Here is a 27,512-nt window from a genome sequence, read left to right as displayed (position 1 = left end):
ACAAACAAATCAACCTTTAGAGCGATCAGCAACAAACAAATCAACCTGTAGAGAGATAAGCTAGAAACAAATCACCCTGTAGAGAGTTCAGCTAAAACAAATCAATCTGCAGAGAGATCAGCTACGTACAAATGACATTATAGATAGTTCAGCTACAAACAAATTACCTTGTAGAGAGATCGGCTACAAACAAATCACCCTGCAGAGAGAACAGCTACAAACTAGACACAAAGTAAGGAGTTCAGCTATAAGCAGATTACCCTGTAGAGAGTTCATCTACAAACAAATCAACCTGTAGAGCAATCAGCTAGAAACAAATCACCCTGAAGAGAGGTCAGCTACAAAAAATTACCGTGTAGAGAGATCAGCTACAAAAAAATTACCTTGTACAGAAATCAACTACAAACAAAACATTTTTGCAGAGAGTTCAGCTACAAACAAATCAACCTTTAGAGCGATCAGCAACAAACAAATCAACCTGTAGAGAGATAAGCTAGAAACAAATCACCCTGTAGAGAGTTCAGCTAAAACAAATCAATCTGCAGAGAGATCAGCTACGTACAAATGACATTATAGATAGTTCAGCTACAAACAAATTACCTTGTAGAGAGATCGGCTACAAACAAATCACCCTGCAGAGAGAACAGCTACAAACTAGACACAAAGTAAGGAGTTCAGCTACAAGCAAATTACCCTGTAGAGAGTTCATCTACAAACAAATCAACTTGTAGAGCAATCAGCTAGAAACAAATCACCCTGAAGAGAGGTCAGCTACAAAAAATTACCCTGTAGAGAGATCAGCTAGAAACAAATCACCCTGAAGAGAGGTCAGCTACAAAAAAATCACCCTGTAGAGAGATCGACTACAAACAAATCAACCTGCAGAGAGATCAGCTACACACAAATCAACTTGTAGAGAGTTCAGCTACAAACAAATTACCCTGTAGAGAGATCGGCTACAAAAAAATCAGCCTGTAGAGAGTTCAGCTAAAACAAATCAACCCGCAGAGAGATCAACTACAAACAAATCACCTTATAGAGAGTTCAGCTACAAACAAATTACCCTATAGAGAGATCGGCTACAAACAAATCAACCTGCAGAGAGATCAGCTACACACAAATCAACTTGTAGAGAGATCAGCTACAAACAAATCACCCTGTAGAGAGATCAGCTAGAAACTACACACAATGTAAGGAGTTCAGCTACAAATAAATCACCCTGTAGAGAGTTCAGCTAAAACAAATCTACCTGCAGAGATATCAGCTACAAACAAATCACCTTTTAGACAGTTCAGCTACAAACAAATTACCTTGTAGAGAGATCGGCTACAAACAAATCAACCTGCAGAGAGATCAGCTACACACAATTCAACTTGTAGAGAGATCAGCTACAAACAAATCACCCTGTATAGAGATCAGCTAGAAACTAGACACAATGTAAGGAGTTTAGCTACAAGCAAATCACCGTGTAGAGAATTCAGCTACAAACAAACCAACCTGTAGAGCGATCAGCTAGAAACAAATCACCCTGAAGAGAGGTCAGCTACAAAAAATCACCCTGTAGAGATATCAGCTAGAAACAAATCACCCTGAAGAGAGGTCAGCTACAAAAAATCACCTTGTAGAGAGATCAACTACAAACAAAACATTTTGCAGAGAGTTCAGCTACAAACAAATCAACCTTTAGAGCGATAAGCAACAAACAAATCAACCTGTAGAGAGATCATCTAGAAACAAATCAACCTGCAGAGTTATCAGCTACAAACAAATCAGCTTGTAGAGAGATCAGTTACACACAAATCAACCTGTACAGAGATAAGCTAAAAACAAATCAGAGTTCAGCTAAAACAAATCAATCTGCAGAGAGATTAGCTACATACAAATCACCTTATAGATAGTTCATCTACAAACAAATTACCTTGTAGAGAGATCGGCTACAAACAAATCACCCTGCAGAGAGATCAGCTACACACAAATCAACTTGTATAGAGATCAGCTACAAACAAATCACCCTGTAGAGAGATCAGCTAGAAACTAGACACAATGTAAGGAGTTCAGCTACAAACAAATCACCCTGTAGAGAGATCAGCTACAAACTAGACACAAAGTAAGGAGTTCAGCTACAAACAAGTTACCCTGTAGAGAGTTCATCTACAAGCAAATCAACCTACAGAGCAATCAGCTAGAAACAAATCACCCTGAAGAGAGGTCAGCTACAAAAAAATCACCCTGTAGAGAGATCAGCTAGAAACAAATCACCCTGAAGAGAGGTCAGCTACAAACAAAACACTTTGCAGAGAATTCAGCTACAAACAAATCAGCTTGTAGAGAGATCAGTTACACACAAATCAACCTGTAGAGAGATAAACTAGAAACAAATCACCCTGTAGAGAGTTCAGCTACAAGCAAAACACCCTGTAGAGAGTTCAGCAACAAAGAAACCACCATGTAGAGAGTTCAGCTGCAAACAAATCACCTTATAGAGAGTTCAGCTACAAACAAATCACCCTGTAGAGAGATCAGCTGGAAACTAGACACAATGTAAGGAGTTCAGCTACAAGCAAATCACCCTTTAGTGAGTTCAGCTACAAACAAATCAACCTGCAGTGAGATCACCTACAAAAAAGCACCTTGTACAGAGTTCAGCTACAAACAAATTACCCTGTAGAGAGATCGGCTACAAACAAATCAACCTGTAGAAAGATCAGCTACACACAAATCAACTTGTAGAGAGATCAGCTACAAACAAATCACCCTGTAGAGAGATCAGCTAGAAACTAGACACAATGTAAGGAGTTCAGCTACAAAGAAACCATCATGTAGACAGTTCAGCTGCAAACAAATCACCCTGCAGAGAGTTCAGCTACAAAAAAATCACCCTGTAGAGAGTTCAGCTAGACGAAGTCACCTTATAGAGAGTTCAGCTACAAAGAAACCATCATGTAGAGAGTTCGGCTACAAAGACACCACCATGTACAGAGTTTAGCTGCAAACAAATCACCTGTAGAGAGTTCAGCTAGAAACAAAATACCCTGTAGAGAGACCAGCTAGAAGAGGTTACCTTGTAGAGAGTTCAGCTACAAAGAAACCATCCTGTATATAGTTCAGCTACATTTCAAGTCACCCAGTAGAGAGATCAGCCGCAAAAAAATATCCTGTGGGGCATAATGGGCATGTAATAAATATATGTATATAATTTGTATAATTACTAATAAAATCAAAAATAATTGAAGTACTAAAATTCTTCTTTAAGTTCTTTTCTTCTTTCTGTAATAAAGAAAAAAACACATGGGTTAAAAAAGCCCCAAAGCCAGCCATAGGCCGGCTTTGCAGTATACAAATACAAAAAGAAGTGATATCTAATCAAAAACAGCCAAGCTGTAAAAAAAGGTGCGGCCCCCAAAAAGTCCATGGTGAAAAAAGATGTGAAATCCAAGGTGGCGGCCAAGAAATGGCTGTGATGGTAGGTTAATGGTTACATTTTAATAACAACAATTCAGGTGAATTTGGTGCCAAGACCAAGCGGCACAAAATTCACCTGAATTGTCGTTATTAAAATGTAACCATTAACCTACCATCACAGCCATTTCTTGGCCGCCACCTTGGATTTCACACCTTTTTTCACCATGGCCTTTTTGGGGGCCGCACCTTTTTTTACAGCTTGGCTGTTTTTGATTAGATACTAATAGCATCAGATTATCTGGACAAATAAAATTACCTTTTAGCTGGTAAATTCCTACAGGATTTCCATAACCTTCATAACGCTTATATCCATACAAATTTACAGCCATCAGAGCAGTAGTATTACTATGCATAATTTTAGCCACACCCTCTGATATGTTCATTTGTACACTATAAGCTTCAGTAGCATCATTAACTATAATTGGTACCCATTGGTGTGTGTCTAGTGATCTGTTCTCTCCTCCTGATATCAGGTAGATCATGTCAGGTTGATAATACTCTGCTAACACTATGATGTTAATATAGTGTCTGTAACCTGATTGACCTTGAAGTGTAGAAAACTGAAATTTGTTACTATACTGATTTGTGGCTGCATGGTACTAGTGTCATTATCTCATCATTATTACTACCTCCAAATGCATGGCTAAAATGAACAACTAACACATCCTCATTAGAATAAACAGCACAGTAATCATTAGATTGTAAACTGAGGTTGCAAAACTGTCCTTCATTTAGCATTCTAGACGTTTTTACATTGTTACAGACTATATCAACAGTGGTAGAGTTGTAAGCTGCTAATACCTTGAGGGTATATTGCCTTCCAGTTGATATGGTATAAAACATTCTACTCCATAATGTGGTGGGTGGAATTTGTTCTATGAGATGATCACAATAACTAAGATTAACTGGTAATGTACCACACTGATGACCACTCAACACAGATACTGGTTTGTCTGTAACAACTTTAGTTCCAGTCAAATCATCACGTGATCCAACCAACACAGTTTGAAGCCTGTTGATCACAAAAGAGTACTGCATACCAGTAGTGAGATCAACTGTAGAGTTACTAACACTAATAGTGACTGGTTGTGTGACTATCAACTTCATCATTGTGCTATCCTCTGTACCAACTACTAAAATAGAACTATTGTAAGAGCCACTTCTACCAATTGGTACAGATATCCCATAATACACATATTCATCAACACACAAGTTTGTAATGGGTAAACAAAGAAATGTACCACTGCTAAGACGTCCTAAATTCTGACCAATCACAGTCACCCTATCACTACTGATCATCAGGTGAATTCCTTTATCCTGATCATTATGTGATGATGCTATGAAACTGTTGTTTAGATGGATGATGACCCTGTTATCACTTGTGACACTATCACTAATATAATATCCTACTGCTGGAGCCTCAATTGAATAGTTCACTGGTTGTGATTCTGATGTAGTTAGTATGATGAATGGATCTTGATTACTATCACGGTTACTGAAAAATCCAAAATAGAAATCCCTCTGCCTGTTGGTACTTTCTACAATTCAATTAAAAACTATATTTATGTACATAACCTTTGTGACACCCTTGAATCACAAGTGTAATTCTGTTTCAAAAAATTATCATACAGTACAGTATTACTGTATAGTAGGGATCATGAAGGTTTGGGCTAAAAATATCACATACCAGGTGTGCCAATGTATTGGTTAGGCACATACCCAAACACACCTTTCACAGCAATCCCACCAAACACTTCCGACAAGCTTATTTAAAAACATATTCCAACATTCGTCTGACTGACTTCCTGACTGATTCCTTCAGCTACACATAATTGACTATGCTTGAGGCTATGTACGAGCTTAATTTCTTCATTGTTCAACACTGCTTTGTCAACTGCAGCAGCTACATAGCATGAGTTACATAGACTATCATAAGAGTTGTCTGTAATTTCTGTAGTGAGTAAACTTATTGCAAAGGCATTTCTTGTACTGTTACTTATTTGTAATGCTGTATAACAGGTAGAACAAAGTTGAAACGAAGCAAACTGGGCACTTTGCCTTTTGGTAATTGATTGTCAGGGCACATGTTCAGTTGAATAATTAAGTTTACTACTATGTCTGTCTCCATTCTTTCCATTGATGTGGCATGTACTGGTTTACCAGTATGCATTATTTATGCTAAAACAGCCAAGCTGTATCAAACAGTACGGTCGTACCGTTTAAGTAGGGATCCTGGTGAAATTTTTGCATGCCGCCAAAAATTCTGCCCTTAAAAAGCATCCTAAAGATATTTTACGAGACGAAAATCACCTTAACAGAATAGTATTAGTCCATATAACGTATAAAACAGCATTAAACACAACAAAATACTTACAGGTGGCCGGATATAGAATTTTTTTTAAAAATCGCCACAACTTCAATTTTAGACTGACTGCCTGCCTGACTGCCTGCCTGACTGTTGACTGACTGACCACAGTCGCAAGCCTAGAGGCCAAACAAAGTAGTGCACGGTCACCATTATACGCCGCAATAACAAACTCACCAGTCGGATGCGCATTTTGGGGTTCCGACGAGTGAGCGCCCTCTGTGCCTTGTCTTTTCTTTTATCTTCAATCAGTCTGCTTGCCTTCTTCATCCAACAAAGCCATATCAAGGTGTTAATTTTCCGTATCAACACTTTCTCTAAGCAGCATAATAGATGCCACAAGATTATTTAAGGTACTTAGACTACGTGCTACTGAATGGAGGTAGATAGCTTTCACGATAGGTCACAAGATTACACCCATTCTTTAGTCTACGCTCTATCGATCTATCGATTGGGACACACCCCTTTAATGCTAGCTGTATTTCAGTGACCACACACCTTCAAGTTGGAAGGCTGACTCGAGATACTCCAATAATCGATCAAAACCACGATGACCACGCCCCTTTTGGGCAAGCGCACATTTTTGCAGGCTGACTCGAGATACTCTAATACAGCAGTCACCCTAATAGAACAGTCACATGTTTATAGCTAGTTGTATGCCTTAACAAAAAAACTAAACAAACTAGTACATTAAAAATTATAAACTTAAAATGAAGTAGGGATTCAAGCGATAAAAAGTAGTGAAACAAGAGATGAATGATGGTAGCTATTACAGCATAGCTCAGTGGGAAATCCCTACTTTGGAATTGAACACAAAATAATTGCTATACCATGCCAAAGTAGGGATTCCCACTGAGCTATGCTGTAATAGCTACCATCGTTCATCTCTTGTTTCACTACTTTTTATCGCTTGGATCTGTACTTCATTTTTAAATTTATAATTTTTAATGTACTATAAAAAAGGGTTGGTAGCCATGAAATGGCTGCATGTAATAATGCTGATGTAAGAAATTCAATTTCCAACTGGAAAAATTCATCTGAAACTTAACAAATTTACTTGTGTAAGTGATGATTCAATTGCCAAATTTAATTGGCAAAACCTGTTATTAAATTACATCAATAACTTTTATCAATACAGAAGAGTACACATTAGGGATGCGGGAATTATGCCTGAATAATTTCGGGAATAATGATGGGGTAAAAGAATTGAGCACTATTCCAGCATTTTGATGCATTTTTAGAGCATAATTGGCATAAAAATAAATTAAGATCGAGATACTCTAATAGAGCAGTCACTTACTCTAATAGAACAATCGGCGTGGAATATTTCGTTACCCATTATACTAGTAACTGAGCATCTTGCTAGCAAAAAAGCTTTTCTGACGAATTGACACAGCTAGATTTAGTACTTAAAAGTCTTGCTGTACAATTTACTTACTAAAGAGAAGAACAAGTTATAAAAAGAAGGAATAATTTTGGGAATAATGAGTATTTTTGGGAATAATAAAAGGCATAATGATAAGTTTTTAAAAGAAATTCGGAATAGAATAATGATGAAAATTTTGAGCATAATTCCCACAAGCCTAGTACACATCTTTGAAAATTCTGACCATACAATATTATTCTCAAACCTAAAGCTGACTACAAGACACTGAGAAGATAGATATATAGATAGATAGATAAGATATTTTAAACTCCACACAATCAGCTAAAGCCGTTCTTCCTTGCAGGAGACATTAAAATATATACGTACAAAATATATACAAAAACAAACACTACAGTCAGCTACAGTTACAAGTCCAACAGTTACAAACAGGACAATACATACACAAAATAATCATTACAGAAACTATTAAAATGGCATTTGGTAATGGAATTGTGGAGAGAAACTGGTACACTGTTCCACCAATGGGATGCTTTATATTTAAAGAACTGCTATGGGAAGGTAGAGATGTATTGATACGGAGATACTAAAAAAGGATTAAGCCTTGTATGATAATGAGTTTGTGTGCTACCAAAGTGAATGGGTGGCTCCAAGGGGATACATCTGGTATGGTGGTACGGGTGGAACATTACACAGACAAAACAAAATTGAATGAAATACTGAAATGGCAGCCACTGAAAATGCTGTTAATACTGAGATAAATGATCATGATCTCGGGAATTTAAATTCATTATCAGACAAACAGCTCTATACTGGAGTTGCAACAGATGTTGGGTGCTCCTGACTAGTTGAGAATCTCAAATTTTGATATGCTCATTCTTTGTGTTAGAGTAGTTACTTTTTAAAAAGTAATTCACTATAGCTACTTATTACTATTATTGACAACAAAAAAATAATTAGCATACGTATTACCCATAAAATAAAGTAACTATAATAATATTGCATATTAAATTACTTTGTGTGCACAGCCTTAAACTGTCACGTGCACAACTACTATCTTATCACAGTACATGGTCATGTTGCTGGACAGTGTGTAAATTTTGGTTTTAATTGTATCCAATCAAAAACAGCCAAGCTGTATAAAAAGGATGCACCCAGACTATTGAAGGCTACACCCTTTCCATCCTGCTTGGCTGTTTTTGCAAGGATTTCACCTCTTTTTTGTATTTAAATACCCTAAAGCCAACCACAAACTGGCTTTGAGGTTTGTTTTTACACAAATTGTTGTTTTTCTTATCTGCAGATACAAGACTATGACATAAGACAGACTACTGAGTGCTGTACCAATACATAAAAATACCTACCAATCCAATTTCAAAGCCAAACAATCTATGTTACGGGCTATGCTGTTTGATACTGATAATTGCTCTCTAATTTCATGTTTGCTTGTTCATGGCCATAATATTATGGCTATATGAAGTTGCATTATGTGGTGCCTGTATTTATTTGCAATAGTGTTTTATAACAGAGTAAATTCCTTACAAGTTAGGTGTGCTTGATTGTAAAATGTGATGAGTTGCAGTTGCTCAATAATAACAAAGCAAATCCTGCACCTATTATGCTAGAATACGATTTCCACCCTGTTGTCACAAGTTTTACTATCATCAGAATGATTATGATGATGAACATTAGTACGAGTAGGTCTTAATCATAGCATACTACCCCACAGATTGGTACCAAAATGGCTATAATATCAGCTCCGATTCGATGGAATACTAGAGAAGTTACAACAGTATTGTATTGCAAAGTTTATTCGATTACTTTTGTAATACTCTAATAGAGTGTACATTCTTTTTTGAGGATTTCTAATAGAACACACATAAAATGTTCTAGAAAAAAACTAGATCTATGAAATTTTTACTGTTGAGTAGATTTTAGCTATAATTTTCATTTGTAAAGTAGAAATTAAGAAAGATGATAACAGTGGCTCATTGGTTAAGGATTTGGGTGTTCAGTATGGAGGTCCCACATTCGAACGCTGGTAAGTTTTATCAACATTTTCATGCACTATTGATACACTGCAGTGACTGTTCTATTAGAGTATTTTAACACCACGATTTACAGTTATTTGGTTTTTGCCTTATAGCTCTATAGCTGTCAATGCAATTTCTTTTAAACCACAAAAGGTTTTAGCTATGATCATTAGCCTATACGCACTTTATAAAAACCATTTTATAATGGTTTTATAAAGTGTGCGAATAGAATAATCTAATCCTCCTTAGCTCCCCAAATGAGGAAACAAGTGATGAAGAGATTGAGCCAAATTTTGAGGGCTTGTATTTCATGACTGCATCAGGGAATTGGCTCAAATTTGGTATGTGGAGTGCAGAAGATGGAGGGCATTTGAGCATGGAACTATGTATGCGTGAAAACCGTATTTTGTTTCTTCCTATAAATGTGATCAGATCTGCAAAAACCCAACATAATGGCGCATTTTTCAAATTCTTTATTATTGAATATTTATAGCCGAGTGCATGCTCTGGCCAAGTTTAAGCATTGTATGCTAACAATTTTTGGAGTTACAGCCCTACAAAGTAGCAGCAATAGAAAGATCAATTTGTACAGGGAAAATAAATTACAGGTGCTTACAAAACCAACTGTAACTTACATATGCAATGCAGTACAGAGTTGCAACTTGCACCATCGTATTTGCCATGAATAGGGGAGTCATTTGCATGGTGAGTTTTCTCTCCTTCCACCTTTCTTCACTACATACAGAGACGAAATCATTGAAGAAAAGTTGATCTTGTATAACAGCGTTGACATGATGTAAACAAACGCCCATAACTCATGTATCATTTACGCTGCTTCTAAGAAACTAAGATTTATGAACACCTCTTGAGTAGGTGAATAAGATGATACTCATGGTTTTATCATTGCACCCTTTCTTCATAAAGAACAAAGCATTAAAAAATTTATGAATTCTTTTTTCATTTATGCAAATATTTTACGCATTAAAATCAATAGCCTATACTGAAAATTTAGGCTTGCGCCATTATGTCAGGTTTTCGTGGATCCGGTCACAAATATACCCATGGTCTGGTGTGCTGGCTTTCTTGGCCGCATGGCACACTACAGTGTCTTGATTCAAGAGAAAGCAATTGGCCAGTAAGCTACATTCATTAATTTGAGGTGGGCATCATTACTACTTCGTTACTTCATTGTGGTTAGGCGTTACTCAGTGGATCAGTAACAAGATTAGTACCATTGTTAGTAAAATATTCAAGTCATTACAGTAATTTATTACTTAGGTAACGCATTACATTTGTAAGTAAAGTAACTGTAACTCAGTTATATAACCAGTTTTTACAGCATAATTTGGTGTATATCTTAGTTATCACAATATTACATAATGTGTTACAAAAGTAATACATTACAAAAGTAATGCGTTACATCCAACACTGCCCATTCTGATTTCAACAGATGAAGCATTTTTAAAGTATTCACATGAAAACCAAAGAACAACATCCTAGCAAATTAGGAATTGGAGCAAACTGCAATTACATCTGAGAACAATTAAACTAAAATTTAACAAAACGCAGAGTGTATTAAAATGTAGCATGTGGTTTCTTCCCCCACAGTTACATTAATTGATACAATACTTTCACTTAACTATCATTCTAAATACAATACTTTGAAAAAATACACACTAAACAACTTATAATGTTGAAGCATAATTACTCTTTCGGCTGTGCAAAATTTTGAATCTTGTAAAGTGTCACAGGAAAAAAGTTGGAAGAAAATTCAAACTAAATTAATTCCTCACCAGGTACATTCATAATTGTGACCGGATCTATGAATAAGGGTCTTATAGCCTTTCCAAATTTCTAAGTTTGACGAGTCATAACTCATCATGTGTTTACTCTATTGTCGTAAAAGTACATCCAGAAAGGGTACTATGTTAGGAGTGTAAAGTGACCAAATTTAAGACTGGTACCATACTCACAGGTCAAGTTATGGATTGCCAAGTACATGCAATTGGAAAGGCTATAAGACCTCTTTCTACAGATCTGGTCACAATTAATCAGATACCTCAATCATTTGTTATCCAAACATTATAATAGATACTGTATCAAGACACACGGTAGTGTGTCGTGCGGCCCAAGAAGCCGGCACGCAACACCCGTGAGTATATTGACAGGAAGAAAGAAAACGTAATTTTCGCACTACCGTAGCTCTGTGCTGCCTTGATGAAACAAGACGATTTTTGCTGTGGACAATCCCTCCACCTTCAGCACTCCACATTCCAAATTTGAGCGACATCGCTTCAAGCGTTACCGAGATATGTGACTTCAAAAATTGGCTTAGTTTCTTCGTTTTTCTTCTTAATTTTCTTCCTCTTTTTGCACACTTACAAAAACAGCTACAAAACGCGAACGTCATATCCGATCACCTTGAAATTTGGCACACAGAAGGAGGGTATTAAGACGAATCTCTGTACCAACGTTGGCTGGAATACGATAAACAGGCAAAGAGTTATGAGCTATTATTCACGAAAAATAACACCAATATGTTGTCACGCCTACAGGGTAAACCGCGTATGGGAAGAAGCTGAAAATCGGTGGGTGAATAGGTTAACTATTGAACCTCAAACCTTTTGTGGTTTGAAAGAAATCGAGCTAAAAACCAGGAAGATACAACGAAAAAACCAACAGTGTATAACAATTATGCAATCGAGATTAGCTAATAAAAAACGACTGCTTGCCACGCCTACCAGATAAACCGCTTGGGGTAATGCTTTGAAAATTGCTGTACAGATGGAGTTATCATCTTAGAAAGGCTCTTCAATGGTGTAGAAGAATCAGACTTAAAGCCACGGAGTTATAACACGAAATCCAACTTGGTGTAGCAAGTGCGAGATCAAGATACTCTAATAGAGCAGTAACCCTGAAGAGAATTCAAGAGATCAGCTAGAAACAAGTAACCTGTATAGAGATCAACTACAAACAAGTCACCCTACAAACAATTCACCCTGTAGAGAGATCAGCTAGAAGAAGTTATCTTGTAGGGAGTTCATACAACTATAGAAAGAGATAGTTCAGCTAGAAGAAATCACCTTGTAGAGTTCAGCTACAAAGAAACCACCATGTAGAGAGTTCAGCTACAAACAAATCGCCCTGTAGAGAGATCAATAAAAGAAGTTACCTTGCAGAGAGTTCAGCTACAAAGAAACCAGAGTTCAGCTACAAACAAATCGCATTGTAGAGAGATCAGCTAGAAGAAGTTACCTTGTAGAGAGTTCAGCTACAAAGAAACCATCATGTATAGAGTTAAGCTGCAAACAAATTACCTGTAGAGAGATCAGCTAGAAGAAGTTTCCTTGTAGAGAGTTCAACTACAAAGAAACCATCATGTATAGAGTTCAGCTGCAAACAAATTACCTGTAGAGAGATCAGCTAGAAGAAGTTTCCTTGTAGAGAGTTCAGCTACAAACAAATCACCCTGTAGAAAGATCAGCTAGAAGAAGTCACCTTGTGGAGAGTTCAGTTACAAAGAAACCATCATGTAGAGAGTTCAGCTACAAACTAGTGACCTTGTAGAGACATCAGCTAGAAGAAGCTACCTTGCAGAGAGTTCAACTACAAAGAAACCATTCTGTAAAGAGCTCAGCTGCAAACAAATCACTTATACAGAATTCAGCTACAAACAAATCACCCTGTAGAGAGATCAGCTAGAAGAAGTTATCTTGTAGATAGTTCATCTACAAGCAAATCACCCTGTAGAGAGATCAGCTAGAAGAAGTTTCCTTGTAGAGAGTTCAGCTACAAAGAAACCATCATGTATAGAGTTCAGCTGCAAACAAATTACCTGTAGAGAGATCAGCTAGAAGAAGTTTCCTTGTAGAGAGTTCAGCTACAAACAAATCACCCTGTAGAAAGATCAGCTAGAAGAAGTCACCTTGTGGAGAGTTCAGTTACAAAGAAACCATCATGTAGAGAGTTCAGCTACAAACTAGTGACCTTGTAGAGACATCAGCTAGAAGAAGCTACCTTGCAGAGAGTTCAGCTACAAAGAAACCATTCTGTAAAGAGCTCAGCTACAAACAAATCACTTATACAGAATTCAGCTACAAACAAATCACCCCGTAGAGAGATCAGCTAGAAGAAGTTATCTTGTAGATAGTTCATCTACAAGCAAATCACCCTGTAGAGAGATCAGCTAGAAGAAGTTACCTTGTAGAGAGTTCAGCTACAAAGAAACCATCATGTGGAGAGTTCAGCTGCAAACAAATCACCTGTAGAGAGTTCAGCTACAAACCAATCTCACTGTAGAGAGATCAGCTAGAAGAAGTTTCCTTGAAGAGAGTTCAGCTACAAACAAATCACCCTGTAGAAAGATCAGCTAGAAGAAGTTACCTTGTAGAGAGTTCAGTTACAAAGAAACCACCATGTAGAGAGTTCAGCTACAAACTAGTCACCTTGTAGAGACATCAGCTAGAAGAAGTTACCTTATAGAGAGTTCAGCTACAAAGAAACCATTCTGTAAAGAGCTCAGCTGCAAACAATTCACCTGTACAGAATTCAACTCCAAACAAATCACCCTGTAGAAAGATCAGCTAGAAGAAGTTACCTTGTAGAGAGTTCAGTTACAAAGAAACCACCATGTAGAAGTTTCCTTGTAGATAGTTCAGCTACAAGCAAATCACCCTGTAGAGAGATCAGCTAGAAGAAGTTACCTTGTAGAGAGTTCAGCTACAAAGAAACCATCATGTGGAGAGTTCAGCTGCAAACAAATCACCTGTAGAGAGTTCAGCTACAAACCAATCTCACTGTAGAGAGATCAGCTAGAAGAAGTTTCCTTGTAGAGAGTTCAGCTACAAACAAATCACCCTGTAGAAAGATCAGCTAGAAGAAGTGACCTTGTGGAGAGTTCAGCTACAAAGAAACCATCATGTAAAGAGTTCAGCTACAAACAAATCACCTGTAGAGAGTTCAACTACAAACAAACCTCCCTGTAGAGAGATCAGCTAGAAAAAATTACCTTGTAGAGAGTTCAGTTACAAAGAAACCACCATGTAGAGAGTTCAGCTGCAAAGAAATCACCTGCACAGAATTCAGCTACAAACAAATCACCCTGTAGAGAGATCAGCTACAAAAAGTTACCTTGTAGATAGTTCAGCTACAAACAAATCACCCTGTAGAGAGATTAGCTAGAAGAAGTTAGCTTGTAGATTGTTCAGCTACAAACAATTCACCCTGTAGAGAGAGCAGCAAGAAGTCACCTTGTAGAGTGTTCAGTTACAAAGAAACCACCATAGAGAGTTCTGTAATAAATATCTAATCCAAAACAGCCAAGCTGTAAAAAAAGTGTGCGGCCCTCAGAAAGGCTATGGTGAAAAAAGATGTGAAATCCAAGGTGGCGGCCAAGAAATGGCTGTGATGGTAGGTTAATGGTAAAAATTTTAATAATGACAATTCAGGTAAATTTTGTGAAGCGGCACAAAAATTCACCTGAATTGTCGTTATTAAAATTTTTACCATTAACCTACCATCACAGCCATTTCTTGGCCGCCACCTTGGATTTCACATCTTTTTTCACCATAGCCTTTCTGAGGGCCGCACACTTTTTTTACAGCTTGGCTGTTTTAGATTAGATTTCATTTCTTTTTGTATTTGTATACCCCAAAGCCAGCCTATGGCCAGCTTTGGGACTTTTTAAACCTATGTTTTTTTTCTTTACTACAGGAAGAAGAAAAGATGAAGTAGATGTACGCACTTTAAATATTTTATCAGTAAATGTACAATTATATATATAATATATATGTGACCGGATTTGCGAAAAGGGGCCTTCCACACATCCAATTTGCCAACTTTGACAATTGATAACTTCAGATTGGAAAGAGCTATTGCCTTGAAATTTGGGCAGTGGTGATTTCTTTGCAGCTGAACTCTCTACATGATGGTTTCTTTGTAGCTGAACTCTCTACAAGGTAGCTGATCTCTTTACAGGGAGATTTGTTTGTAGCTGAACTCTCTACAAGGTAACTTCTTCTAGCTGATCTCTCTACAGGGTGATTTGTTCATAGCTGAATTCTGTACAGGTGATTTGTTTGCAGCTGAGCTCTTTACAAAATGGTTTCTTTGTAGCTGAACTCTCTACAAAGTAAATTTTTCTAACTGATCTTTCTACAAGGTGATTTGTTTGTAGCTGAACTATCTACAAGGAAATTTCTTCTAGCTGATCTCTCTACAGGGTGATTTGTTTGTAGCTGAATTCTGTACAGGTGATTTGTTTGCAGCTGAGCTCTTTACAGAATGGTTTCTTTGTAGCTGAACTCTCTACAAGGTAACTTATCTAGCTGATGTCTCTACAAGGTGGCTAGTTTGTAGCTGAACTCTCTACATGGTGGTTTCTTTGTAACTGAACTTTCTACAAGGTGACTTCTTCTAGCTGATCTTTCAATAGGGTGATTTGTTTGTAGCTGAACTCTCTACAGGTGATTTGTTTGTAGCTGAATTCTGTACAGGTGATTTGTTTGCAGCTGAGCTCTTTACAGAATGGTTTCTTTGTAGCCGAACTCTCTAAAAGGTAACTTCTTCTAACTGATCTTTCTACAGGGTGATTTGTTTGTAGCTGAACTATCTACAAGGTAATATCTTCTAGCTGATCTCTGTACAGGGTGATTTGTTTGAAGCTGAATTCTGTACAGGTGATTTGTTTGCAGCTGAGCTCTTTACAGAATGGTTTCTTTGTAGCTGAACTCTCTACAAGGTAATTTCTTCTAGCTGATCTCTCTACAGGGAGATTTGTTTGTAGCTGAACTCTCTACAAGGTAACTTTTCTAGCTGATGTCTCTACAAGGTGGCTAGTTTGTAGCTGAACTCTCTACATGGTGGTTTCTTTGTAACTGAACTTTCTACAAGGTGACTTCTTCTATCTGATCTTTCAATAGGTTGATTTGTTTGTAGCTTCACTCTCTACAAGGTAACTTCTTCTAGCTGATCTCTCTACAGGGAGATTTGTTTGAAGCTGAACTTTCTAAATGATGGTTTCTTTGTAGCTGAACTCTCTACAAGGTAATTTCTTCTAGCTGATCTCTCTACAGGGAGATTTGTTTGTTGCTGAACTATCTACAAGGTAACTTCTTCTAGCTGATCTCTCTACAGGGAGATTTGTTTGTAGCTGAACTCTCTACAGGTGATTTGTTTGAAGCTGAACTTTCTAAATGATGGTTTCTTTGTAGCTGAACTCTCTACAAGGTAATTTCTTCTAGCTGATCTCTCTACAGGGAGATTTGTTTGTAGCTGAACTATCTACAAGGTAACTTCTTCTAGCTGATCTCTCTACAGGATGATTTGTTTGTAGCTGAACTTTCTAAACGATGGTTTCTTTGTAGCTGAACTCTCTACAAGGTAACTTCTTCTAGCTGATCTCTCTACAGGGAGATTTGTTTGTAGCTGAACTATCTACAAGGTAACTTCTTCTAGCTGATCTCTCTACAGGGTGATTTGTTCATAGCTGAATTCTGTACAGGTGATTTGTTTGCAGCTGAGCTCTTTACAAAATGGTTTCTTTGTAGCTGAACTATCTACAAGGTAACTTCTTCTAACTGATCTTTCTACAGGGAAATTTGTTTGTGGCTGCATTTTCTACAGGTGATTTCTTTGCAGCTGAACTCTCTACATGGTGGTTTCTTTGTAGCTGAACTCTCTACAAGGTAATTTCTTCTAGCTGATCTCTCTACAGGGAGATCTGTTTGTAGCTGAACTATCTACAAGGTAACTTCTTCTAACTGATCTTTCTACAGGGCAATTTGCTTGTGGCAGAATTTTATACAGGGTAATTTCTTTGCAGCTGAACTCTCTACATGGTGGTTTCTTTGTAGCTGAACTCTCTACAAAGTAATTTCTTCTAGCTGATCTCTCTACAGGGTGATTTGTTTGTAGCTGAACGATCTACAAGTTAACTTCTTCTAGCTGATCTCTCTACATGGTGATTTGTTTGTAGCTGAATTCTATATAGGTGATTTGTTTGCAGCTGAGCTCTTTAAATAATGGTTTCTTTGTAGCTGAACTCTCTCAAGGTAACTTCTTCTAGCTGATGTCTTTACAGGGTCACTAGTTTGTAGCTGAATTCTCTACATGGTGGTTTCTTTGTAACTGAACTCTCTACAAGGTAACTTTTTCTAGCTCATCTTTCTACAGGGTGATTTATTTGTAGCTGAATTCTTTACAGGTGATTTGTTTGCAGCTGAGCTCTTTAAAGAATGGTTTCTTTGTAGCTGAACTATCTACAAGGTAACTTCTTCTAGCTGATGTCTCTACAAGGTCACTAGTTTGTAGCTGAGCTCTCTACATGGTGGTTTTTTTGTAACTGAACTCTCTACAAGGTGACCTCTTCTAGCTGATCTTTCTACAGGGTGATTTGTTTGAAGCTGAACTCTCTACAAGGTAATTTCTTCTAGCTGATCTCTCTACAGGGAGATTTGTTTGTAGCTGAACTCTCTACATGATGGTTTCTTTGTAGCTGAACTCTCTACAAGGTAACTTCTTCTAGCTAATCTCTCTACAGGGAGATTTGTTTGTAGCTGATCTTTCTACAGGGTGATTTGTCTGAAGCTGAACTCTCTACAAGGTAACTTCTTCTAGCTGATCTCTCTACAGGGCAATTTGTTTGTAGCTGAACTCTCTACATGATGGTTTCTTTGTAGCTGAACTATCAACAAGGTAACTTCTTCTAGCTGATCTCTCTACAGGGTGATTTGTTTGTAGCTGAATTCTGTACAGGTGATTTGTTTGCAGCTGAGCTCTTTACAGAATGGTTTCTATGTAGCTGAACTCTTTACAAGGTAACTTCTTCTAGCTGATGTCTCTACAGGGTCACTAGTTTGTAAATGAATTCTCTACATGGTGGTTTCTTTGTAACTGAACTCTCTACGAGGTGACTTCTTCTAGCTGATCTTTCTATAGGGTGACTTGTTTGTAAACGAATTCTCTACATGGTGGTTTCTTTGTAGCTGAACTCTCTACATTGTGGTTTCTTTGTAGCTGAACTCTACAAGGTGATTTTTTCTAGCTGAATTATCTCTTTCTATAGTTGCATGAATTCCCTACAAGGTAACTTCTTCTAGCTGATCTCTCTACAAGGTGAATTGTTTGTGGCTGATCTCTCTACAGGGTGACTTGTTTGTAGCTGATCTCTAAACAGGTTACTTGTTTCTAGCTGATCTCTTGAATTCTCTTCGGGTGACTGCTCTATTAGGATGACTGCTCTATTAGGATGACTGCTCTATTAGAGTATCTCGATCTCGCACTTGCTACACTAAGTTGGATTTCGTGTTATAACTCCGTGGTTTTAAGTCTGATTCTTCTACACCATTGAAGAGCCTTTCTAAGATGATAACTCCATCTGTACAGCGATTTTCAAAGCATTACCCCAAGCGGTTTACCTGGTAGGCGTGGCAAGCAGTCGTTTTTTATTAGCTAATCTCGATTGCGTAATTGTTACACACTGTTGGTTTTTTCGTTGTATCTTCCTGGTTTTTAGCTCGATTTCTTTCAAACCACAAAAGGTTTGAGGTTCAATAGTTAACCTATTCACCCACCGTTTTTCAGCTTCTTCCCATACGCGGTTTACCCTGCAGGCGTGACAACATATTGGTGTTATTTTTTGTGAATAATCGCTCATAACTCTTTGCCTGTTTATCGTATTCCAGCCAAAGTTGGTACCGAGATGCGCCTTTATATCCCCCTTCTGTGTGCCAAATTTCAAGGCAATCGGATATGGCATGCGAGTTTTATAGCAGTTTTTGTAAGTGTGCGACAAGAAAAAGAAAAATAAGAAGAAGAAGAAAAAAACGAAGAAACTGAGCCAATTTTTGAAGTCGCATATCTCGGGAACGCGCGAAGCGATTTCGCTCAAATTTGGAATGTGGAGTGCTGCAGTTGGGGGGCATGTCCACAGCAAAAATCGTCTTGTTTCATCAAGGAAGCACAGAGCTACGGAGGTGCGAAAATTGCGTTTTCTTTCTTCCTGTCAATATACTCACGGGTGTTACGCGCCGGCTTCTTGGGCCGCACGACACACTACCGTGTGTCTTGATATGTATTATATATATATAATTTGTACATTTACTGATAAAATCAGAAATATTTAAAGTACATCTGCTTCATCTTTTCTTCCTGTGGTAAAGAAAAAAAAGACAGGTTAAAAAAGTCCCAAAGCCAGCCATAGGGGTATACAAATACAAAAAAAAATGAAATCTAATCCAAAACAGCCAAGCTGTAAAAAAACAGTGCGACCCTCAAAAAGGCTATGGTGAAGAAAGATGTGAAATCCAAGGTGGCAGCCAAGAAATGGCTGTGATGGTAGGTTAATGGTAAAAATTTTAATAACGGAAATTTAGGTGAATTTTTTGCCAAGACCAAGCGGCACAAAAATACACCTGAATTGTTGTTATTAAAATTTTTACCATTAACCTACCATCACAGCCATTTCTTGGCTGCTACCTTGGATTTCACATCTTTTTTCACCATAGCCTTTTTGAGGGCCGCACTGTTTTTTTACAGCTTGGTTGTTTTGGATTAGATTATAAATACAGGGTACAAATATGTAATTATTCATGCATGCAAAATGACTAACCTTCTTGAATACTGACTTCAACATGGAGTAATAACAGCACCCATGAGGATAACAACACCTTCATCATTCCTATACAAGTATATATTGGTCATTATCATTCTGGACAACCAGTAAACCATTTATTGCAACTCAAGGTAGTGAGTCAAAATTGAGAAAACACAAGCACCTTGCTCCAACAATAATAAAACAAACTGTCCCTACCATGACTTTTAACATTATTTTGCACAATACTTCAGCAATAAAGTCACATATCATTTAATTTGATTTCTACTTTCCCATTAATAATACAGGTGCAAAACCTGCCTGTCATCACTAATGTATAGCTGCTAAACAAATGAGTCAATAACTAAATCGTTCTGTATTCATTAACTATGAACTGACAGTGGATGGGTTTTTCTATGTCAACTTGTTTGCTTACCTATAATGTAGGTGTAAAATGTCAACATTACACTAATTTTGACACTATACCTCAGAATTTAGTAGTTCATTGATTCGAAGGTATATCAATATGGTGCATTATGCTCTTGTCACCTTTCAAATTAATTTTATAGCAAATCTTATGTGTGTTATGACAGTTTTGTTTAAGTGTGAGAAAGGAAAAATAAGAAAATATTCACACACATTGGAAGAAAACTAAGTAGAAAATGAGACAAACTTTGAAGGGATATAGCTCAATAATCAAAGTTGTAGCATAGGCATATAATTAGCTTGTGCCAATTACGTGTATATGCCACTGTAATTTTAAGCATAATACAAAGCATGCATTATTCCAGCATAGTACGACATTTTCAAGATTTTAAATTAAAGTGTGCAATGCACGTGCCAAAAAAATAGAGCAAAACAAGAATGCAGTGCATTATTACTGTGTTTCATATCATGAAAAAATTATCATACAGTATCAAGACACACGGTAGTGTGTCGTGCAGCCCAAGAAGCCAGCACGCCACACCGTGAGTATATTTACAGGAAGAAAGAAAACGCGATTTTCACACCTTCGTAGCTCCATGATCCCATAACGGATTGGAACTAGTTTCACTATAGAGATGCCCGCCAGGTATGCCATGCCACATACCAAATTTGAAGGAAATCTCCCTACCCGTTTCTGAGATATGAGTGGCCAAAGTTTCGTTTTAATTTCTTCGTTTTTTGTTGTTTTTTGTGCTGCAGGGGGCTACTGGGGCTTCGATTTCTTTTCACACACTTTGCAAAAATTGCTATAAAACACAAACTTATGACTCCATTGTATCAATATTTGACACAATTAAAGAGCGTATAAAGGTACATTCACCTACCAAGTCTGCTATGCATCTGATAAATATCCATGGAGTTATGAGAGCCATTTTCATATCGATCAGTGGTATATTAACTTAGTTTCGCCCCCAGGTGGTGTGCAAGCAGACTAATATGACCGACTCACGCCAATCATCATCATAATAAGTGCTATATGCTAGCAAAACTTGTGATACAACAGCCTGGAAATCATATCCCAGTAAAAAGGTACAGGATTTGGTTTTTGAAAATACACAAAGAAGTGAAATCCACTCAAAAACAGCCAAACTGTAAAAAAATAGTGCGACCCTCAAAAGCCTGGGTGAAAAAAGTTGTGAAATCAAAGGTGGCAGCCAAGAAATGGCTGCAATGATGTTAATGCTAAAAAATTTAATAATGGCTGTGCATTATTAAAATTTATTAGCATTAACATCATTGCAGCCATTTTCTTGGCCGCCACCTTTGATTTCACAACTTTTTTCACCCAGGATTTTGAGGGCCACACTCTTTTTTTATAGCTTGGCTGTTTTTGAGTGGATAATAGTACTGTACAGTATGTACGATGAAGGTGTGGGTGTAGCCTGCAATAAAATATCACCCAAAAATCTGCCTTGATGACATGACAGTATTGGTTAGGTAAAATTTAGCCAAAAAGTGTCTTCAGATCGACTCGAAATGTTTTCATCAAGTTGCTACAGAATTATCAAAAAAATTTATTTGCAACCGGATTTTACAAAACTGTTCCAAATTGCACATCAGGCAAAATCAAACTAACACCACCAGTGGATAGCTACACTCGTACTACTAATTTTGACCCTCAGTACTACTCAAACTAATCGAGACTAGTTTTAATAGACGTATTTTCTGGGTGATGTGGAGAGCTTGAATGGCAGTTTCAGATCTTGTGAAGGGTCTTGCTTGGCAAGAATTAGTGGATTACCGGTGGATGGCCTGATAATGTTGGTCAAACAATTTTTCTGTTGATTTTACTATATAAGAAGCCAGCACAGCTCTGTAAATCTTGTGTCTGGACTTCAATTGTGGTCTGCCTCCATTTTGCTCATCCAACTGCTCTTATTTGGCAGGAAACTCCACAAGCAGTTACAAGTACAGGAAGAGGTCTGATAGGTAATAGATTAATGCACATCTTGAGTAAATTTCATATGCGTGCTTGCTATTCTTAGCGAGTTATACTGACTTAAAATCTTTACTACCATTTATCTTGAAACTTCTAATGTGCGTTTTTCCTAAATTCAGTCACATTTAATACTGACTGCCTTCCTAACTGCCTGATAGCTACATTCTGGCTAGCATAGCGGAAACGTAGCTATAGCTATGGCCCTACTTCTTTCACAGAAACACTTCGAATTCACCTCTGTTTTCTCTTCTTCACATACAGGAACAGCTTCTTGCTCCGCCTGGAGTCTCCAAGTCGCTCTTGGATAGGTTGTGCTAGGCATGCCATCATCAGCAGCTTGTAACGCCTTGTGATTCCAGCTGGTAACGTTGTTCCCTACATAAGCAGCTTACAATTACAATACTAACTACCAGCATACCCTGTCACTCGAGAAAACAAGGCACAAACGCATGTCGTCTACAAGCGAAAAGTGCGTTCACACTTGTTGCCTTAAATAACACTTACTTTTAGATTCATTCATGTTAGTGTAACTGTTGATCCATCAGACAATCATTTGCTAACACTTCAGTGACAATTCTGAAGCGAAAAAACATGCTATTCTTCCTCGTGTTCTCTGGCGCAAAACATGTCCGCTTAACACCGATACTGATACTACAAGTATGCGATACTGATACTACAAGTATGCGTAGTAATGCCAATTATGATGCAATAGCCGCATGTGGTTTCTGGGCTGGCATTTAAACGGCTTCAAATATCAGCGAGCACCCTTAAAGTACAAAATTCCAGGCAAACTACTGGTCGCGTGCCCTAAAGTCGAATACTCGGGGCATACTACTATGCCGGCACAGTAGTCGTTCATGTTTGTTAACCAGTACCGGCACAAATCCACTATGTATCGTTTTACCTGGGTTTTGCTAATCAAAATAACTAAAACAAATAAAATGCCCAGGACAATTGATGACGCTTGGCCTGATGCTACTGTAGAAAACTACTGCCTGGGAAGCCGGTACGCTGTGGACACCTAGAATATTACACTTGCTATCGCTCAGGCTCTGCCTTCTGTGTACGCCCTCCAGTGCCTAACTGGTAAAGAGAATAAGAATAAAGAATAATAAGAATAGCTGGGAATAAAAAGTAGATTCCCGTACAACAAGGTCGATAATTGATTGCTTATCGGATTTTCAAGTAACCTCGAGCTGGAGTGGATACGGTAGCTACTTGTTAGTCGTCACTGAGAACTCGCTAGCTACTCAACTCACTGTGTGCCATCTCCGGGTCTTAAACGATCGACAGCGTTACTCGTGACGAAATACGTGACAGCCTTACTCGCCTTACATTCGTCGACTCGTCATTCCGTAGGCGTACAGTGCAGATAGAAACAAAACGCCGGTATAGCTACATTACTTTAGGGACAATGGCATACAGTAGTGACGTACTAGCTAGTACAGAAACTCTGATTGTAGACTCACCGGATTCTACCTCGATCAGATTCCACGCGGGAGTCCCAACCGATCACTCCGAGGAATCCCAATCTGAATCACTCACTTTCAAGCGGCAACGTTCGTACTCTACAGTGGTATAGTTAGTCAATCCACTTAAACATGTTACTAGTACATTCTATAGGTTAACTGCGTGGGTAGGGTTTCCACTCAAAATAGATGACTCATGTGACTGGCATGGGCCTGCGACTGAAAACAGGGCATGTGGGCACATACCACACCCAGTCACATAACATGTCATATCTCAGTGCTGGAATAAAATATTAATTTCATATTCTGTAACTTGTATTATAAAGTCAATTACAAGGTTAATATGATAAAATTGTATGACCATAGCACAGTGGCATGGGCGACGAACTATTTTCAAAAAGTAGGAAACTTTTATGTTCCCACATGCCCTGTTTTCACAGGCCCAGTCACATATAGGAAGATGCTTCTTTTTGTCAAGTTGTTTTTGTACATTTTCACACAGACTGACCATTCAGATAAAGCAAACAATTGCTAATTTATTATTGGATTGTTTAAATGTACATATTACATAACAATAGACTAAAATATTATTATCATAAATAAAGTCAAGCAGGAAGTGGAACAATGGGTGTGGAGGGCTCAGAGGTGCAGATACAGGGTGGTCAAGAAGGAGTGGAACTGGTAGCCACTGGAGGTACAGTTTGATGATTGAATGAAATCATTATTTCAGTCGTTGTGTTTAGCTAGCTAGTTCCTAAATGGCTGAGGGATAGTATTATTACATTTATCTCTAGAACTGAAGGAATTAGTTGATAATGTTGAAGACCCTGGAGGTGCGCAAATTGGGTTGGATGAGTCTAGGTGAAAGGAAAAGGATGCTTTTGTGCAGAGTAATGTATAGCCAAGCAGGGGGGGATACGATCAATTCAATGCATAGTGAACTTCATGATAACTAGAGTTTCCTGAATGGTGTAGTCATCCATTGTGCCAGTAACAATCTTCTCGGTATTGGTCCAACTGTCTGATTCTCAGCCTCATAAATCAGTTGGCCTTTGCTTCTGCCTCACAACAACCGCCCAGGACATAGAGTTCAACCGTGTGTATGAACTGTCCTTAATAACTTCATGAGAATCAGCGTCTCCAGGATGCAAAAGAATACATTCAACTGCAAGTGAAGTGTACATATAATTATTGTTGATGGGAACTGCAAAGTGAAAACTATCATCAGACACTGACTGTAGTTGAAGCATTGTCCACATGGAAGCTAGAAGCTGCTGCCAACTGGAAGCCACATGGAAGCTCGAATCTCCCTTGACAACATCTTTGGACAAATCCTCTAGATGACTATCCTCCCCAATTGGGCAACCCTGCAACCAATCATCTTCTGAGTGAGGGTGCATGAAGAGCCCAAAACCTTAGCATTGTTTTAGCATTATAATACATAGCATTAGGCTGTAGTACTATGGGCTATGTAGCTAAGCCACAGCAGTCTGCACATTTAAAATCTTACATACATTATGAACTACCTTACTCAATTGATAATGAGACTAGAGCTAAAGACATTCAAAATTTGAATGGCTCCAGCTGTTAGCCATTCTGTTGAGTATACACAACCACAGTATTCATTTGTTTATGCATAAAATTCCAATAGTACACCATTCAAATGTGAATAAAATTACTAGATGAAGGTATGTCATGCATGACCACAGTTTTCCTGGAGTTGATAAACCTACCTACGTATATGCTTACACCGCACAGATCTATTCCATACATAGCAAACAGGCAAATCTGCATGGCATATCAGTGTACAGGTACTCACCCTTATTGTTATCTAACTTATCTTCATTTTAATGCACTTATATATATATACTCACCCTAATGTTTGTTACCCACAATACATTAATTTTAAATGTGTAGATTAAAATGTGTTAAAGTATTAGTAATTACTGCTCTAGGAATGCAATGCAGTAGAACTGATATGGGACAATGCAATAGTTATAGAGGTTAAGCTTGGAGTATAAAAACAATTTTAGAAAATTCATGTACAAAGGTACATACATCAAGACACACGGTAGTGTGTCGTGCGGCCCAAGAAGCCGGCGCGCCACACCGTGAGTATATTGACAGGAAGAACGAAAACGTCATTTTCACACCTTTGTATCTCGGTGATCACTTATCTGATTGGAACCAAATTTGCTACACAGTTGCCCGCCAGCCAAGGGAGTCTACATTCCAAATTTGAAGGAAATCGCTCCAGCCATTTCCGAGATACGAGCTTCCAAAGTTTCGTTTTTTTTTTCTTCGTTTTTTTTTTCTTCTTCTTCTTCTTCTTCGTCTTTTCGCACACTTGCAAAAATTGCTATAACAAGCAAACGCCTACTCCGATCGCTTTAAAAGTTGGCACACAGAAAGGGAGTCCAAAGGCGAATCCTAGCATCAAATTTGGTACAAATCCAATGAATGGTTCAGGAGTTATGACCGATTATTCGCGTAAAACAAGATCGATTTGTTGTCACGCCTACAGGGTAAACCGCTTCATGGAATGAGTTGAAAATTGCTATGTAGATGGAGTAACCATCGTAGGAGTGCCTTTTGGTGGTTTGAAAGGAATCGAGATAAAGACCACGGAGATATGACACAAAACCCAACCTGTGTCACAATTACGCGATCGATTTTTATGAATAAAAAAGTATTAGTTTTCACGCCTACTAGGCAAACCGCTTAGAGCAATGAGCTGAAAATCGGTGTATAGCTGGAATAATCTTCATAGAAAGTCCTTGCAGTAGTACAGAAGAATCGGATTACAAACCACTGAGTTATGATTCGAAAGCCAACTCCGTGTAGCAAATGCGAGATCGAGATACTCTAATAGAACAGTCACCCTAATAGAGCATTCGGCTAATTTATTTACTCCATTATAGAATTTTATTACATCACAAGTTATTCTGTAGGGAGTTCAGCTGCAAACAGTTAATCTTATAGACAGTTCAGCAAGAAGACAGTCACCATGTGGAGAGTTAAGCAAATATATCACTATAGAGATTCAGAACATTACAAGTCACACTGAAGAAAGTTCAGCTATAAACAAGTCATGCACTGTGTAGAGAATTCAGCTACAATTAAGTCACTCTCTAGAGAATTCAGTTACACAGAATTCTGCTACACACAAGTCACTGTGGAGAGAGTTCAGCTACAAACAAATTACCCTTTAGAGTGATCAGCTACAAACAAAACACTTTGCAGGGTGTTCAACTGCAACAAATCAATTACCTTTAGAGCGATCAGCAATGAACAAATCAACACAAATCTACCTGTAGAGAGATCAGCTAGAAACAAACCACCCTGAAGAGAGTTCATCTACAAAAAATCGCCCTGTAGAGACATCAGCTAGAAACTAGACACAATGTAAGGAGTTCAGCTACAAGCAATCACCCTGTAGAGAGTTCAGCTAAAACAAATCAACCTGCAGAGAGATCAGCTACAAACAAATCACCTTATAGAGAGTTCAGCTACAAACAGATTACCTGTAGAGAGATCGGCTACAAACAAATTAACCTGCAGAGAGATCAGCTATATACACACAAATCAACTTGTAGAGAGATCAGCTACAAACAAATCACCCTGTAGAGAGATCAGCTAGAAACTACACACAATGTAAGGAGTTCAGCTACAAACAAATCACCTTGTAGAGAGATCAGCTACAAACTAGACACAAAGTAAGGAGTTCAGCTACAAGCAAATTACCCTGTAGAGAGTTCATCTACAAACAAATTAACCTGTAGA

At 38.0% G+C, this 27,512-nt stretch overlaps 2 protein-coding genes across 6 annotated transcripts in view; both read right to left on the bottom strand.

The window, feature by feature from the left end:
* The window catches only part of LOC136254604 (fibropellin-1-like), a 176,871-nt gene extending 152,984 nt beyond the window's left edge, over positions 1-23,887 (bottom strand). For 4 of the 5 annotated variants that reach the window (XM_066047350.1, XM_066047352.1, XM_066047354.1 and 1 more), the window contains exons 1-3: positions 23,730-23,887; positions 19,854-19,922; positions 3,719-5,000 (exon numbers count right to left, since the gene is read on the bottom strand). In XM_066047350.1, the coding sequence (XP_065903422.1) occupies positions 3,719-3,944 (226 nt within the window). In that variant the 5' untranslated portion in view covers positions 3,945-5,000; positions 19,854-19,922; positions 23,730-23,887. Of the gene's footprint in view, positions 1-3,718; positions 5,001-19,853; positions 19,923-23,696 lie in introns of all 5 variants that reach the window. The other variant, XM_066047351.1, reaches the window with a different exon arrangement.
* Positions 4,036-22,780, bottom strand: LOC136253731 (IgGFc-binding protein-like). The gene is made up of 4 exons (XM_066046387.1): positions 22,765-22,780; positions 22,468-22,635; positions 19,854-19,922; positions 4,036-5,000 (listed from the first exon to the last, which is right to left on the bottom strand). The coding sequence occupies exons 1-4, from the start codon at positions 22,778-22,780 to the stop codon at positions 4,036-4,038; spliced, it is 1,218 nt and encodes a 405-aa protein (XP_065902459.1).
* Positions 23,888-27,512: the final 3,625 nt, after the last annotated feature.

This window comes from Dysidea avara, chromosome 4 (genome assembly GCF_963678975.1).
Source record: "Dysidea avara chromosome 4, odDysAvar1.4, whole genome shotgun sequence".
Classification (NCBI taxonomy): domain Eukaryota; kingdom Metazoa; phylum Porifera; class Demospongiae; order Dictyoceratida; family Dysideidae; genus Dysidea; species Dysidea avara.
This window is presented reverse-complemented; position numbering and strand designations above follow the sequence as displayed.

Excerpts from the sequence above, each read along its gene's own strand:
- LOC136253731 (XM_066046387.1), bottom strand. Across the intron at positions 19,923-22,467 it reads GAAGTGTTTCTGTGAAAGAA|GAATGATGAAGGTGTTGTTA; the intron begins GTAGGGCCATAG and ends ATACTTGTATAG. Across the intron at positions 5,001-19,853 it reads TGAAGTCAGTATTCAAGAAG|AAAGTACCAACAGGCAGAGG; the intron begins GTTAGTCATTTT and ends ATTGAATTGTAG.